Source organism: Lynx canadensis, chromosome X (genome assembly GCF_007474595.2).
Source record: "Lynx canadensis isolate LIC74 chromosome X, mLynCan4.pri.v2, whole genome shotgun sequence".
Classification (NCBI taxonomy): Eukaryota; Metazoa; Chordata; class Mammalia; order Carnivora; family Felidae; genus Lynx; species Lynx canadensis.
This window is the reverse complement of record NC_044321.2, coordinates 57,371,170-57,386,036: the sequence shown is the minus strand read 5'-3', so window position 1 is coordinate 57,386,036 and position 14,867 is coordinate 57,371,170. Positions and strand designations below refer to the sequence as shown.

General features: G+C 42.8%; 1 protein-coding gene across 1 annotated transcript; it reads left to right on the top strand.

Annotated features, from left to right (window-relative positions):
• Positions 1-9,084: 9,084 nt before the first annotated feature.
• On the top strand, positions 9,085-14,544 carry RPS4X (ribosomal protein S4 X-linked). The gene is made up of 7 exons (XM_030305598.1): positions 9,085-9,154; positions 10,159-10,236; positions 10,713-10,893; positions 11,278-11,375; positions 12,754-12,925; positions 13,655-13,812; positions 14,377-14,544. Exons 1-7 carry the CDS (start codon positions 9,152-9,154, stop codon positions 14,476-14,478), a joined length of 792 nt encoding a protein of 263 aa, XP_030161458.1. The 5' UTR covers positions 9,085-9,151; the 3' UTR covers positions 14,479-14,544.
• Positions 14,545-14,867: the final 323 nt, after the last annotated feature.

Genomic DNA, 14,867 nt, shown 5'->3' with positions numbered 1-14,867 from the left:
TCTTGCGCTGACAATTAGGAGCCTGCTTGGAGATTCAGTCCCTCCTCTCTCTCCCCCCCAAAATAAATAAACATTAAAATAAAAGTGAAATTAAAGATACCCATGTCCTGTGACCCTGCAAACTGAACTCTGGATCCAAATGATCTGAATTCAAATCCTGACCCTCCCTGCTACTGACTAGATGTGTGACCTTTGAGAAGTTGTTCGACCTCTCTGTGCCTTGGTTTCCTCACTTGTAGAAGAAGGATGAAAACATGGGGCTGTTGTGAGGATTGAGTCTACATATGCAAAGCATTTAGCACATAATAAGAGTGCTTAGCACATAATAAGTGTTATATAGATATTTGTTGAATAAATTCCACTTCTCAGTATCTACCTAGGGAAACACATGTGCAGCAAAAGCGTATTTAGGGATATTCATCTACAGCATTGTTTAGAGAAGTAGAAAAATGATAGAAACCACCTAAATAGCCATCAATAAAACAAGGGTGAAACAAAGTAAGTTATAGTGGCACTAAGGGATACTATGAAGCAGGTAAAGAAAATGAAGTAGATCTCTATGTGCTAGCATGAAAAGATCTGTGAGAGGGCTGGTTATGTAAGAAAAAGCTAGATTCAGAATGATACATATAGGATGAGCCTATCTAAACAAAACAAAACATACAATATTGTGTGTGTGTGTGTGTGTGTGTGTGTGTGTGTGTGTGTGTGTGAGTGTATGTAGAAAAAGATCTAGAAAGATACACTTCAAATAGATGTTGTTAGAGTTATCGGTAGGGAGTGTTGGGGAAAGCATGATTGGATTAAAAGTGGTCAAAATGATTTTATATTTTACAAGGTGAATGTATTTATCTGTGACTTAAGTGATTAGAAAGAATGTGTTTTTTAAAGTGTATTTATTTATCTATCTATTTATTTATTTATTTATTGAGACAGAGCACGCACATGTGAGTGGGGGAGGGACAGAGAGGTAGAGAAAGAATTCCAAGCAGGCTCCACGCTCTGCACTGAGCCCTACACAGGGCTCTCTATCTCACAATAGTGATTTTTGACCTGAGCCAACAAGCCACCCTGGTGTCCCAAGAATTTTTTTTTTTTAAGTTTGGTGAGGAAGTAGCCAGAAGTGACCAAAGGGAATTATCTTTTCAACAAGTTCTGAAACAGTTGGATATCCATAAGCAATTAACAAAATGGATCATAAACTGAAATGTAAAACCTAAAAATATTAAATTTCTAGAAGAAATCATAGGAGAAAATCTGATTTTTGGTTAGACAAAGATTTCTTAGATACAATACCAAAGCACAATCTGTGCAAGAAAAAACAATTGATAGGGTGCCTGGGTGGCTCAGTTGGTCAGCATCTGACTCAGTTTCAGCTCAGGTCAGGATTTCACAGTTGGTGGGATCAAGCCCCTCTTTGGGATTCTCTCTCTCTCTCTCAAAATAAATAAACTGAGAAAAAAGAAAAGAAAAAACCATTGTTAAACTGGACTTCATTGTAATTAAGTTCTTGTGTTTTTTTAAAGACACTGTTTAAAAAATGAAAAGACAAATCAACCACAGACTTGAAGAAAATATTTGCAAATCACATATCTGATAAAGAATTTTTCATCCAGAATATATAAAGAACACTTAAATACGGTAAGAAAATAAACAACTCATGTGTGGAAAATAGGCAAGACATTTGACCAGATATTTCAGCAAAAAAGATAAATGGATGGCAAGATATTGAGCATCATTAGCTATCAGAGAAATGCAAAATAAAGCCACAATGATATACCAGTATACATATGTTAGGATGGAAAAATTAATAAGACTGACCTTGACAGGCAACAAAAGAAAAAACAGATAAATTGTACTTCATCAAAATTAAAAATATTTGTGTATCAAAGGACTCAGGACAATAAAAATACAACCCACAGAATGGGGGAATATATTTGCAAATCACAGGCCTCTAAGTATTCAGAATACATAAGGAACTTTTACAACTCAACAACAACAAAGCAAACAACCCAATTCAAAAATAGGCAAAGCACTTGCATGGATATTTCTCCAAAGAATGTATACAAATGGGCAATAAGCACATGAAAAGATGCTCAACACCACTAATCATTAAGGAAATGCAAATCAAAACCCCCATGAGATACCACTTCTCATCCATTATGATGGCTGGATTTTTTTTAATGGAAAATAATAGGTGTTGGTGAGGACATAGGGAGATTTGGAAACCCTTGCACATTGATGCTGGGAGTGTAAAATGGTGCAGCCACTGTGGAAAACAATTTGGCAATTCCCCAAAAGTCAAGCGGAGAATTACCATATGGTCCAGCAATTCCACTTCTAGGTATAGACCCAAAAGAAATGAAAGAGAGGATTTCAGCAGATACTTGCACACCAATGTTCAGTGCACCAGTATTCACAATAGCCAAAAGATGGAAAAAACACTAGTGTCCATCAACAGATGAATAGATAAACTAACTGTGGTATATGCATGCAATGGAATATTATTCAGAGTTCAAAAAGAATGAAAATATGAGACATACTACAACATGGATGAAACTTGAAAATACTATGCTAAGTAAAATAAGCCAGATAGAAAAGGACAAATGTCCTATGATGCCACTTACATAAGATACCTAGAGTAGGCAAACTCACAGAGAGAGAAAGTTGGATAGAGGTTACCAGGCACTGGGGGCAGAAGGGAAAGAGGAACAATTGTTTAATGTATGGAGTTTCTCTCAGAAAGATGAAAAAATTCTGAAAATGATTAGTGGTGATGGTTGCACAACACTGTGAATGTACTTAATGCCACTTCATTGTACACTTAAAAATGGCCAAAATGGGGACACCTGCGTGGTTCAGTCAGTTAAGAGTCTGCCTCTAGATTTCTGCTCAGGTCATGATCTCACATTTTGTGAGATTTAACCCCAATCGGGATTTGTGATTCTCTCTCTCTCTCTCTCTCTCTTTCTCTCTCCCTCTGCCTTTGACCCTCCCCCATTCATGCACGTGCACTCTCTCTCTCAAAATAAGTAAACTTTTAAAAAGTGACCAAAATGGTAAATTTTATGTTGTATATATTTTCCACAATAGGGAAATTAAATTAAAAAAAAAAAAAGAATGATCTTAATATGTGGAGCAACTAAAACTCTCAAACACTGCTAATGAGAATGTAAAATAATACAACCATCTGGCAATTTTTTTAAGTTTATTTATTTTGAGGGAGATGGGGGGAGGGACAGAGAGAGGGAGAGAGAGAATTCCAAGCAGGCCCCCCACTGTCAGCACAGAGCCCAATATGGGTCTCAAACCCACAAACTGTGAGATCATGAACCAAGCCTAAACCAAGAGCCAGATACTCAATCCACTGAGCCACCCATGCACACCTGGCAATTTTTTTTCAGTTAAATATACATCGGGGCTCCTGGGTGACTCAGTCAGTTGAGCATCTGACTTCGGTTCAGGTCATGATCTCACGGTTCATGAGTTCAAGCCCCACATGGGGCTTGCTGCTGTCAGTGTGGAACCTGCTTTGGATCCTCTATCCCCTGCTCTCTGCCCCTCCCCCACTTGTGCTATCTCTCTCAAAATAAACATTAAAAAATTAAGTTAAATATACATCTACCATATGACTTAGCCATTCCACTCACAGGTATTTGCCAAGAGAAATGAAAATATTTGTCCATAAAGACTTGTACAGAAATGCTTACAGCAGCTTTATTTGTAATCACCCCAAACTGGAAACAACCCAAAGGTCTATCCATAGGTGAATGGATGAGCTTATTGTGGTATATCACACAACAAAGTACTACTAAACAATAAAAAGAATAAACTATTAATACATGTAACAACATGGATGAATCTCAAAATAATTACGCTGAATGAAAGATGCTAGACAAAAAGAGTACATACTTTAAGATTTCTGCTTCTTGAAAATTCTATAAAATGCAAATTAATCAATAGTGACTGAAAGCAGATCAGTAACTGCCTGGGAATGCAGGGAGAGGGGTTGGAGCGAGGTATTAGAAAGGGACATGAGGGGGTGATGAACATGTTCCTTTATCTTAGTTGTGGTGATGGTTTCATTGGGTATACACATTGGTCAAAATTTGTCAAACTGTATACTTTAGAGATGTGTCCTTCATCATACGTCAATTATTCCTCAACAAAGATGCTTAAAAAATAAATTTAAGAAGGGAGTAGCCAGAAGTGGTCAGGAGAGAATTGAAGTACTAATTCACTGATTGAGTCACTACTGTGTTCTATGCACTTGATACACCATCTCTGACCCTTACAACAAACTGAAGAGTAAAAATTGTTATCCCTGTTTTCTGATAAGGAACCTGTGATTCAGAGAAGTGAAGCCACTTGCTCTAGGGCACACAGAGACAGATTCAAATTGTGCCCTTTTCACTCTGCCTCACTATGTCCCATCAATGTGAGAAATGGCGTAGGCCGGGCTGTTGGTTGATTGCTGCAATTAGTTGATCAGGGAATATGAAGCATGAGAGCTACTCTTTAAGACAGGGAGTGAGGGGTTTGGACTGCTCTACTCAGAATGACTTATGACCATGAACCACGCATATGCGTCCCTTCACTCTGGCATTCTGGGACAGGATACTGGGAATGCCTGTCTCTGTGCTCACCATAGACTCCATCTCCCATGCTCATACTTATAGAAATAGAACCACATACTATATATGACTTCATTTAATGCTAACACTGTTCTTACAACACAATAGAAAAGAGAAAGATCATTCAATATATTGTAGCGAGAAAATTGTCTAGCCATTTGTGGAAAAATAGAATTTTTTATTTATTCTATTTATCTTTGTAAACTCCAAGTCAATAATTAAATATATGCTATTAAATAGGATTGAGTATTTAGCAGATCTTTGAACTGCTAACCTTCTAAGCTTTGAACTGACAAGAAATTGCAAGAGAAAAGTTCAATAGATTTAGTTACATAAAATTATGAAAATGTGTACATAGAAAAATATAACCAAAAAGAAAATAACCATCTGGTAAAAATATCTGCCTCAAATATGACAAAAGATAAACTTCTGTGTTTTATAAAACACTCATGCAAACCCATCAGAAAAACATGCCCCCCAAAGATAAATGGGCAGATACTTCACATAAGAGGAAATGGAATGAGTAAGTAAGCATATGGCAAAACGTTCAACCTCACAAGTGATTTTTTTAAGTGCAAATTAAAACAATCACATCAGTAAATGTTAAAAATAAGTAATTACCAGGCTGGCACGAGTATAATTGCAAGGATCTTCTGAGAAATGTTTTTGGCAATACACATACACTACTGCAGTGTTCAGACTCTTAGCATAGTTGCTCCCCCCTCCAACACTTACTGCCAAACCATTCCCATGGACAGATGCACAGATTCTCCCAAATGTGAGTCTCCAGGCCAGATCATACACCTGAGCTCAGACCTGTGTCTATAAGACATCTCCAGTCTGATGTCCCCCCTCCTCACCATGCATCTCACACCAAAAATGCCTTCTCCTTTTTCCCAGCAAATGTACCACTGAGTCACCAAGCCAGAAACCTGGGAGTCATCCTAATTACCTCTTTGTCCCTCACTCCTGCACATTCATCTTTTTCATCAGATTCTGTCAATACTCCCATTTGCATGCACTGTCTTTTGAATCTATCCCCTTTTCCTCCGCCCCTCCCCCCAGTCACAGACATGGGTCTCACTCTTCTGTTTCTTGCTTATATCATTGAAAATAGCCCTAACCCATCTCCTCCAAGCCACTCACACTTCCTTCAAGCCATTCTGTAGGGGGCAGTCAGAGTTATCTTTCTGAAATACAAAGTTGACTCTGTCCTTCAAATCTTTCAACGGTCCCCCATTGTACACCTACAAGCTAAAGTCCAAGATTTAGCAGCCCTCTGTGTTCCAGACTGTCTCACTACGATCTTTTCTCTGATGAGCTTCTCCAGGTTTTCTGTCCCCTCCTCCCAGTTTGCCTCTCTCATTGTAGTGTGAATTCCTTGAGAGCTGGAACTAGATCTTAATCATCCCTGCATCCCAGGTTGGTAATACTGAGCTTGACACAGAGTAGGCACTCAGTAAATGTTGGGTGAAGAAATGGATTTATTCTGAGGATATCATTCGACTGAAGGAAAAAGCTTATGAAGGAAACAGTTCACTATACAGTGGTATTCACAATAAAGAAAAAGTGCAAGAAACGATGTTCAGCCATAGAGAACTTTTATTAATTATGGGACATCCATTTATTGGAATATGATGCAGCTGTTAAAATAATAATTATGAAGATTATGTAGCAACTCAGAAGGTATTTATTATATAATAAAAGCAGAATGCAAAGTGGTCTGTATGCTAGGACTAAAATTACGTAAAAGTATGCATGCACACAAACAGATCGGAATGAGAACAGGAAAAGGAGCAAATGAATACAGATGATGTGTTTAGGGGGTTTGGGGAGGTGCTATTTGTGATTTTCTTAAGCTCTTTCCAAATTCCCTTCATTGTTGTTAGAGTGTCTTTGTGCATAAATACAAATTGACAGAGGGAAAAATAACCTGTATACTGAAAAAGGCACTTTGATTCCCTCAAGTCCTTTGACAAGCTGTGGTACAAAAGCAAACAAACCTGCTGACCTGGGATGCAAGAGACCAGCTCCCCACCCCCACCCCCCACCCCTAACTGGCTGTGTGATATTGATTAAGTAAAATCTGCAGATCTAGGCCTCCCCTCCCCCCCCCCCCCCCCCCCCCCCCCCGTCTCTCCTATCCTCTCTGGCTGCAATTCCTATGGTTATTCTTCACTCCCAAATCAACTCCCATCATTTCTGTTGGCTGCACCCTATCCCCCCAGTATCCTCGGACAGAAAACCTTCCATTTACTGTCTCATCACTTTCCCTCTCTCTAATCCCTACCTCTAATCAACTGCCCCTTCTTTCCAATAATCCTTCATAGCATACTTTACTATGGGCCTAGTTTTAGACAAAGAAGAGTCCCTCCCTTCCTAGTTCACACTGTCTGGTTGAGAAGAGGCAACATTTTTTTTCCCCTCTCGCACCTCTGCAGACTGCTGAGGGGTAGAGTGGAGGGTAGAGCAGAGACATGTAAAATGGGACCTCCTGAGAGTCCAGGCACAGGCTGGAGACTCTCAGGGATAGTATAGTAAGACTTGGCAAGGGGTGCCTGGGTGGCGCAGTCAGTTAAGCGTCTGACTCTTGATTACAGCTTAGGACATGATCTCACAGTTCATGAGTTCGAGCCCCAAATTGGACTCCGCACTGACTGTGCAGAGCCAGCTTGGGATTCTCTCTCTCCCTCTCTGCCTCTCCACTGCTCAAGCATTCTCTCTCTCTCTTTCTCTCTATCTCTCAAAATAAACTAAAAAAAAAAAAAAGACTCAGTACAATGGGTGGTATGTTGACTCAATTTATTCATTCAACAAGTATTTACCAAGTGCTAGACACAGCGCCAAGCTCTCCCTCAGGTGGCAAAGGGCTTGCCCAGATGGATTAGGGCCATCTTTGTTATGGAGATTATGGAGATGCTCAGTCTAATGGAGGACAGACAAGGACACCAGTCATTGCAACCCATTGTGTTAAGTGCTGCCTTTGAGTTTGAACAAAGGGCTCTGGGGTGGAAGAATGTGGGATTGACCCTGCCTGAGGGGGCTCGCAGGCTCATGCAGCCAGAGAGACTTGAGCTGTATATATCCCCAAGGTTGAGGAGTGGGATTAGATTCCTAGAAAGGGGATTGGGCTGTTCCATGGCAGCTCCAAGCTGAGGAATCATCAGGTCCACAGGCAAGAGGCTTGAAAGAGGGAGCTTTCTTTTTTTTAAAATTTTTTTTAACGTTTATTTATTTTTGAGACAGAGAGAGACAGAGCATGAAGGGGGGAGGGGCAGAGAGAGAAGGAGACACAGAATCGGAAGCAGGCTCCAGGCTCTGAGCCATCAGCCCAGAGCCCGACGCGGGGCTCGAACTCAGGGACCGCAAGATCGTGACCTGAGCTGAAGTCGGACGCTCAACCGACTGCGCCACCCAGGCGCCCCAAGAGGGAGCTTTCTGAGAGGAGTATGTTGTTTGGAGTGGCTTAAACTTTGAGGTTTAGGATGGGGGAAGGGAGCAATGGGTGTCCAGGCGCAGTAGGTGGCAGGTAACAGGCAGAGGGACTTGAGAGACCAGGCAGGAGGGCCAAGGGCAGTTTCAAAGTAGGAAAGTAGTACGATAAAATCTAAGTTTTAGTTAGATAATCAGATGGTCTCCGATGTCTCCTCTCTTCCCTTGAGACTTTGTAAGTGCCAAACGTGTGGTACAGGAAGTTAGGAGCAAGGCGCCAAGGTTCAAGCAAGGATCCTACCCTCCTGTCCCCTTCACTCCACCCCTTTGGCCATCTGTGAGAAGCAAGAGGAAATAAAAATGTTGGTTCTTCCCAACTTACAGTATGGGCAGTTTGGCTGGCTCAAAGGTACTCGGGAAAGAGGACAGACAAAATATGCCTAAGAATTAATATTAGGGATGCCTGGGTGGCTCAGTCGGTTGAGAGTTGAACTTCTGCTCAGGTCATGATCTCACGGTTACTAAGTTAACTTAGTATGGGATGAGGCTGCTACAAAGTTAACTTTGTAACAACAGCCCTGGTTGTTACAAAGTTAACTTAATAACAGCCTTGCATGGGGCTCCCTGCTGTCAGCTCAGAGCCGGCTTTGGATCCTCTGTTCCCCCCTCCCTCGCCCCTCTCCCTCTCTCTCTCTCAAAAATAAATAAACATTTTAAAAAAGAATATTAAATCTCTATCAAAATATATTCTGATTATACAATTGTGTGTATGTGGGACTTCAAGTAGCCGTCCTCGAAGTCAAGGGAACACGTCGAGCGCATCTTGTGTTTCCAGCAGCTAACATGGAATCAGAAGAGGCGCTCAGCAAATACTGGTTGGGACCGCGGCAGGAAAAGAGAAAACTGCCCCAGCTTCGAGCTTCGGCCCTATGACCTCCCACCAGCAGGTGGCAAGATAGACTCCCCGGGCGCCCGGAAAGGACGGAACTGGGCGGAGCGTTTTGAGGCTCTGGCGCGCGCAGCCTCCAACCCTCTTTTCTCGCGTACCGGAAAGAGGCGGTCCTCTTTTCGTGCCTAGCGCAGCCATGGTAAGGTGGCTTCCTCGCGAGCTCTTGGGCCCATCAGCTTCCATCCTCCCGGGGCCTGGGCTACGTGGGACTCCAGGGTTCCCGCAGAGGGTGGCCGGATGGAGGGGAAGGGGCTGCAGCCAGCGGGTTGGCCCAGGCGAGCTCGAGGGCGAGGGCGAACGTCGGCCCGGAGGAAGTGGGGCGGGGGTGGGGGGGAGTCGGTGCCACTGGCGGGAAGGCCTCGGTCTCTGGCACGGCCAACGCCCGATCACGGATCCTACGGCCTCGGGAAGAACGGCTTTCTCAGGCCGGAGCCGCGGGTGGACAAGACGGGCACAGATGATGGGCCCGGGGCAGGGCGGGTGGGCGCCAGGAGGAGAAGCGTTTTCTTCGTCCTTGTTTTTTTTGGCATGGCTTGACTTGGCGTAGTGTGGCCGGGTAAGCATCTGTACACAGCGTTGAGAAGCTTCCTCATTCTAAAGTGAAAGCGGCTCTCTGCTTTTGGCCTTAGAGTACGAGGGAGCAGCTGTTGGCACGTGGTTCTGCAGAGGGCAGGTTAATCTCGCATCAGACACACACCAGGCGGTTATGATGGAAAAACTTTTCTATTTGATTAGCAAGTAGAAGCACAGATTGGGTTCTTGTCCATTTCTGTTGCTGGCTGGCTCTGTGCCACAAGATCCAACCCCTGACCATTTCGCCAGAAAGGTTTCTTAGAAGAAACAGCCTCAAGCAGCAGACACTTCTAAGCAGTAATATGAAAATACATAGAACAGTTCTCAAAGATAGTAATTAGTGTTCTCTATACAGTGAGAGGGGTGGGTGCGGTTTATGGAGCCTATAGTATTTGCTAGATAACTATGCATTTACTTCTCTGCCTTCTGGCACGGCCCTACGCTTAACACCACATTTTTCTGAAGGGGGAAACTTAGACTCCATTCTTCCAAGAAGTTATAACTGTTCTTGAAAAAACCTGTAACCATTTTAACAGCATTGAAATCTAAAACCCTGAAATTCTCCTTCAGGCTCGTGGTCCCAAGAAACATCTGAAGCGGGTAGCAGCTCCAAAGCATTGGATGCTGGATAAGCTGACCGGTGTGTTTGTAAGTATCTTAAGGGAGACTTTCTTTTGTCCAGTGTTAAGGGAGATATAGTTGACATGTCCAGAGGACCTATTTTATACTCCTTTATGTACCAGGCATTCCTGATTACTATATCCAGGAGTTATTTGGGGACAGGACTACGGGAAGAGTATTCTTGTCTCCCCGTTTTTGAAGACCTTGTGCTACCTTAATTGCACCCTGCCGCCTCTGTTCCACGTAATGACATAGTACACTCACATGGACTCCTAATTCAAATGTTCTTAATGGGCCTGGTCCTGTAAAGAGGAAACATGCAATAAAGGTTTAAGTTCTGGAATAGTTTTACAAGTTTGGGACACCTCTCGTTTGCCCACACTGGGCGGGGGGGGGGCGGTGATGGATAGTCTGGTGTCTAGTTGATGGTCTCGGGACATAGGAAGTGAGTTTGAGTGAATCCCAACAATAGTTGAAGATCATTTTTTTTGATCATTTTACAGGCCCCTCGTCCATCTACTGGTCCCCATAAGTTGAGAGAGTGTCTCCCTCTCATCATTTTCCTAAGGAACAGACTTAAGTATGCCCTAACAGGAGATGAAGTAAAGAAGATCTGTATGCAGCGTTTTATTAAGATTGATGGCAAGGTCCGAACCGATATAACCTACCCTGCTGGTTTTATGGGTAAGTGATTAAGTGGTGGGCACTTGGTGGTGGCTCCTTTTGCTTGATCTTCCTCTCCAAAGTGGCCGTTGTATTTAATATTGGTGGGCTTTTATCAGTCACAGAAATAAAGCATGCCCTTCCCCTTCAGTTTTTACTAACATAGTGTGGGGCTGCAAAGAATCAGGAATCCTTTCTCAAAACCAAATTTTAGTTAACCTTAAATTTTATATGTCCTAAAGACAGGGTTTTAAAAGATTAGCTAGCCATCATCATTAACCTTAGGAGTTCTTGTTAGTATTTGAAATGGGAAGCATATGGGGAGTTTTTTCTTAGAGTGTTGTGGTTGTTACTCAGCATGGCGTAGTAGGGCTGTATAGTAACCTTAAACTGTTCCAATATCAGATGTCATCAGCATTGACAAGACTGGGGAGAATTTCCGCCTGATCTATGACACCAAGGGTCGCTTTGCTGTTCATCGGATCACACCTGAGGAGGCCAAAGTGAGTGTTCTAAGCAGGCTGGGTCTTCAGTACGAAGTTAGAGCCTGAATTAAGTATATGGTCTGGTCCATTGCAGTGAGGTAGGTGGATTAAGATTGCTTGCGGTCGTATACCTGAAAACAGCCAGTTAACAGGTTGGTGGGGTTCTATTGTATGTGCAATTTTATGTCATGTTAGTAAAAGTCTTACTAATAGCTGTATCACAGTTCATTGCTGGGTACCTACTGATCCCTGTTTGAAGTTAACATTTTTAACAGATTGTCTTTTTTGTGGCAAAAATAAATTCCAGTTTAACTTTGGCTTTAGAGGCAAGGAAAGGGATTTCTAGGAACATTTATTAGTGCTTGAAGTATGGGTTCTTTAAGTATAAGGGACCAGAAAACCAATACTAGTCCAACCTGATTGGCCCTGTGTCATGTCTCCATTTGGTGGGTCTAGCTTTACCCTGCAGAGAGGAAAGGTGTTAATGGAGGAGACTGATAATCCTTGGGGCATTTGTTTGAGATCCAAAAAAAGATTACAGACATTGATTATTTAATCCAGTTTGTTGTAGTGGTTTTATGCAAAGTTTTAAGGCTCCTTAAATTATTGGCTATAAATGAAGGTTAATTCAATTGGGTGATTCAACCCCTAATTTGCTTAGCTGCCTTGTTATCAGCAGGCTGGAGGGCATGTCCAGTGGCATCAAGGTGATTTGATTTACTTTGAGGAGGCCCTGGAGTGAAAATTCAACGTTGAAACCCTTCATGTGAAATATTTGTTGATTAGGTGAACTGGTAATACAATTGCAGTTTGTGAGACAAAGCAATTGTGTTTTGGAAGGAGGCATTAAGAGGCACTTGTTAGGGAGCTGATGAGGGTGAGTTGCAAGAATTCAGGGGGCCTGTGAGGCTTAAGCAGCCTGGGGAAAGGCTGATCAGTCCACTCAGTAGGGAGTCACCCTTGTTGTGGGGCCTTCAGTGCCTTGGACTGTAACCTGGAGTGGTACAAGGAAAACATAACAGGAAAACTGCCCTAGAGAGGGACAGTAAGGAAAATTTATGGTGGGTACGAAGTCAAGATCACCATTCTGCAGTTTGGCAAATGGCCATTCCTATGTAAGGCTGTTGCCTTCCGCTGTCAATTGGCATTTGAAGTTACTGTTTCATGTGGCGCATGTGAACTAGGAAGTTAGAAGTTACTGTTTCATATGTTACTTTTTAATACATTCGCAGAACAAGGTTACTGTTTCATACTGTTTCATACCTTCTGGGCAAAATAGAGGTTACTGTTTCATGTTCTGGGTTGGGTTAGCAGCTATGAGTTTACTGTTTCATAGGTTCTAGAGCTTGGCGCATGTGAACTAAACTAAATGTGGCTAACTCCTGTGTGTTTCCAGTATAAGTTGTGCAAAGTGAGAAAGATCTTTGTGGGAACAAAAGGAATCCCTCATCTGGTGACCCATGATGCTCGCACCATTCGCTATCCTGATCCCCTCATCAAGGTGAATGACACCATTCAGATTGATTTGGAGACTGGAAAGATTACTGATTTCATCAAGTTTGATACTGGTAAGCAGCTTCTGTTATCTGGGCATTCTCTTTAAGCCCAGGTATAAGCACTGTTCTTTGCTTTTCTCTCCCTATAATGGAAGCTTAATAAAGCATTATGACTTGCACCGGGCCTGGGTACAGGGTTTTGTTTTGAACCCTCTTAGGTGATTCTGATAAGCAACCAAGGAGAAAGGTCATTTGATGTAGTAAGGGATTGGGAAGGGGGCAGGGGATGTGTAAAAAACCTTAACTGGAGAACTTCTCCAACACCCAGGTATATAGTATGTTTACTTCCAGAGGCCCAAATGCTCAGAATATTCTGGATGGCTGAGAGGGAGTCTGTTGTAAGGCACATTCTCAGATCTGTAGAGGTCTCAAAAAAGCTCCCCTATCTATGGAAATGGCTTGAGGGCTAGGCAGGAAGATGACTGAATAGCAGCCAGCCTAATTATGATACAGCCCTTAGTAATGCTGTCATCATCCTCAAAGTCTGTCTGTAACTCGCAGAGCATTGGGCTTTGGAGGAACAGTAGCAAGACATGGTGAGGACCTGGCGAGGTGGTTTTGGTGGGGCAAATCTTGGGAGAGCCCTGATAGTCCCTGCTTGGGTAACCTATCCATAGAATAGAAGTAAATTCAAATGGGAAAAAGGACTGATTTTGTTTAGGCCTATCTCTTGCCATCCATCACATTAGGTTATGAGTTTGCATGGTGCCTGGCTCTAAGCAGATTGTTTCTTCCACCTAGGTAATCTGTGTATGGTGACCGGAGGTGCTAATCTGGGAAGAATTGGTGTGATCACCAACAGAGAGAGACACCCTGGTTCTTTTGATGTGGTTCATGTGAAAGATGCCAATGGCAACAGCTTTGCCACCCGGCTTTCCAACATTTTTGTTATTGGCAAGGTAAGTTTGGGTCTCCCTTCCCTAGTCCAGGTAAACTAGTTAAATGCAGGTACTGCTGGGACTGTAGCGCCTGGCTCCTGGCTGGCTCTACTGATCCTGGTGTAAATCCTCTTCTGGGATGGGGATTATACCAAGCAGGGCTGGGGCAAGCCTATGCTTTTTCAGTGTCACAAAATCATCAGGGGACCTGATCACCTTGGTTGAAAACTGGCCAGTAAGGGAATGAATATGCCTTATACTTACATTCTTCAGTTTGTGCCTGTGGAGTTTTTTGGGGGGAAACAAGCAGTCAGCCTTGGTCACTACTTCAGTACTTCTAAGTCCTTAATTACGAAGGATATTATAGTTTACATCTACATGTATGAGCAGTGAGTTTAATAAAGTGGCCTCTGCAGCCCAAGCACTGGGTGTTTCTGATAAACCAGCATCTAAAAAGTGTCTGACTGTTGTTAAATGCTCTCAGGTTTCTGTTTTCTTTAAATGAGATGACAAAGGTAGTGGATGCCAAGCTGCTGATGGAGTTAGTGTGTGGTGGTTTCTGATTCTCCTTGTTTTCTCCTCCAGGGCAATAAACCATGGATTTCTCTTCCCCGTGGAAAGGGCATCCGCCTCACCATTGCTGAAGAGAGAGACAAGAGACTGGCAGCTAAACAGAGCAGTGGGTAAAATGGTCCCTAGGTGATGTGATTGGAAGTCTTTATACATAATTAAAGATTGATACAACATGATAAATTGTCTCTTCGGTGTATGTTGTGGTTTGGTTGTGGACTTTCGTTTTAATTTACAGCTTCCCTATTTTACTTATAAAAAGCAGATTGACTCAGTCAGCCTTAGGCATTCTGTGATGTAGATCTTCCTGTGTCTTTCCTTAGGCTGGGCTAGGGTGGTGGGAGGGAGAACATACCAGACTTGACAAAGAAGGAACAGTAGCTAGCCCAGGAGTGGAGAGAGCCAGGGGGGACGACCCCCACACACCGAGTGTTGGCCAGGAACTCATCTGTCCTATTGACTCTCCCCTTAAAAAAGGGGGGGTGGGCTAAATGGGTAAGGGGCTT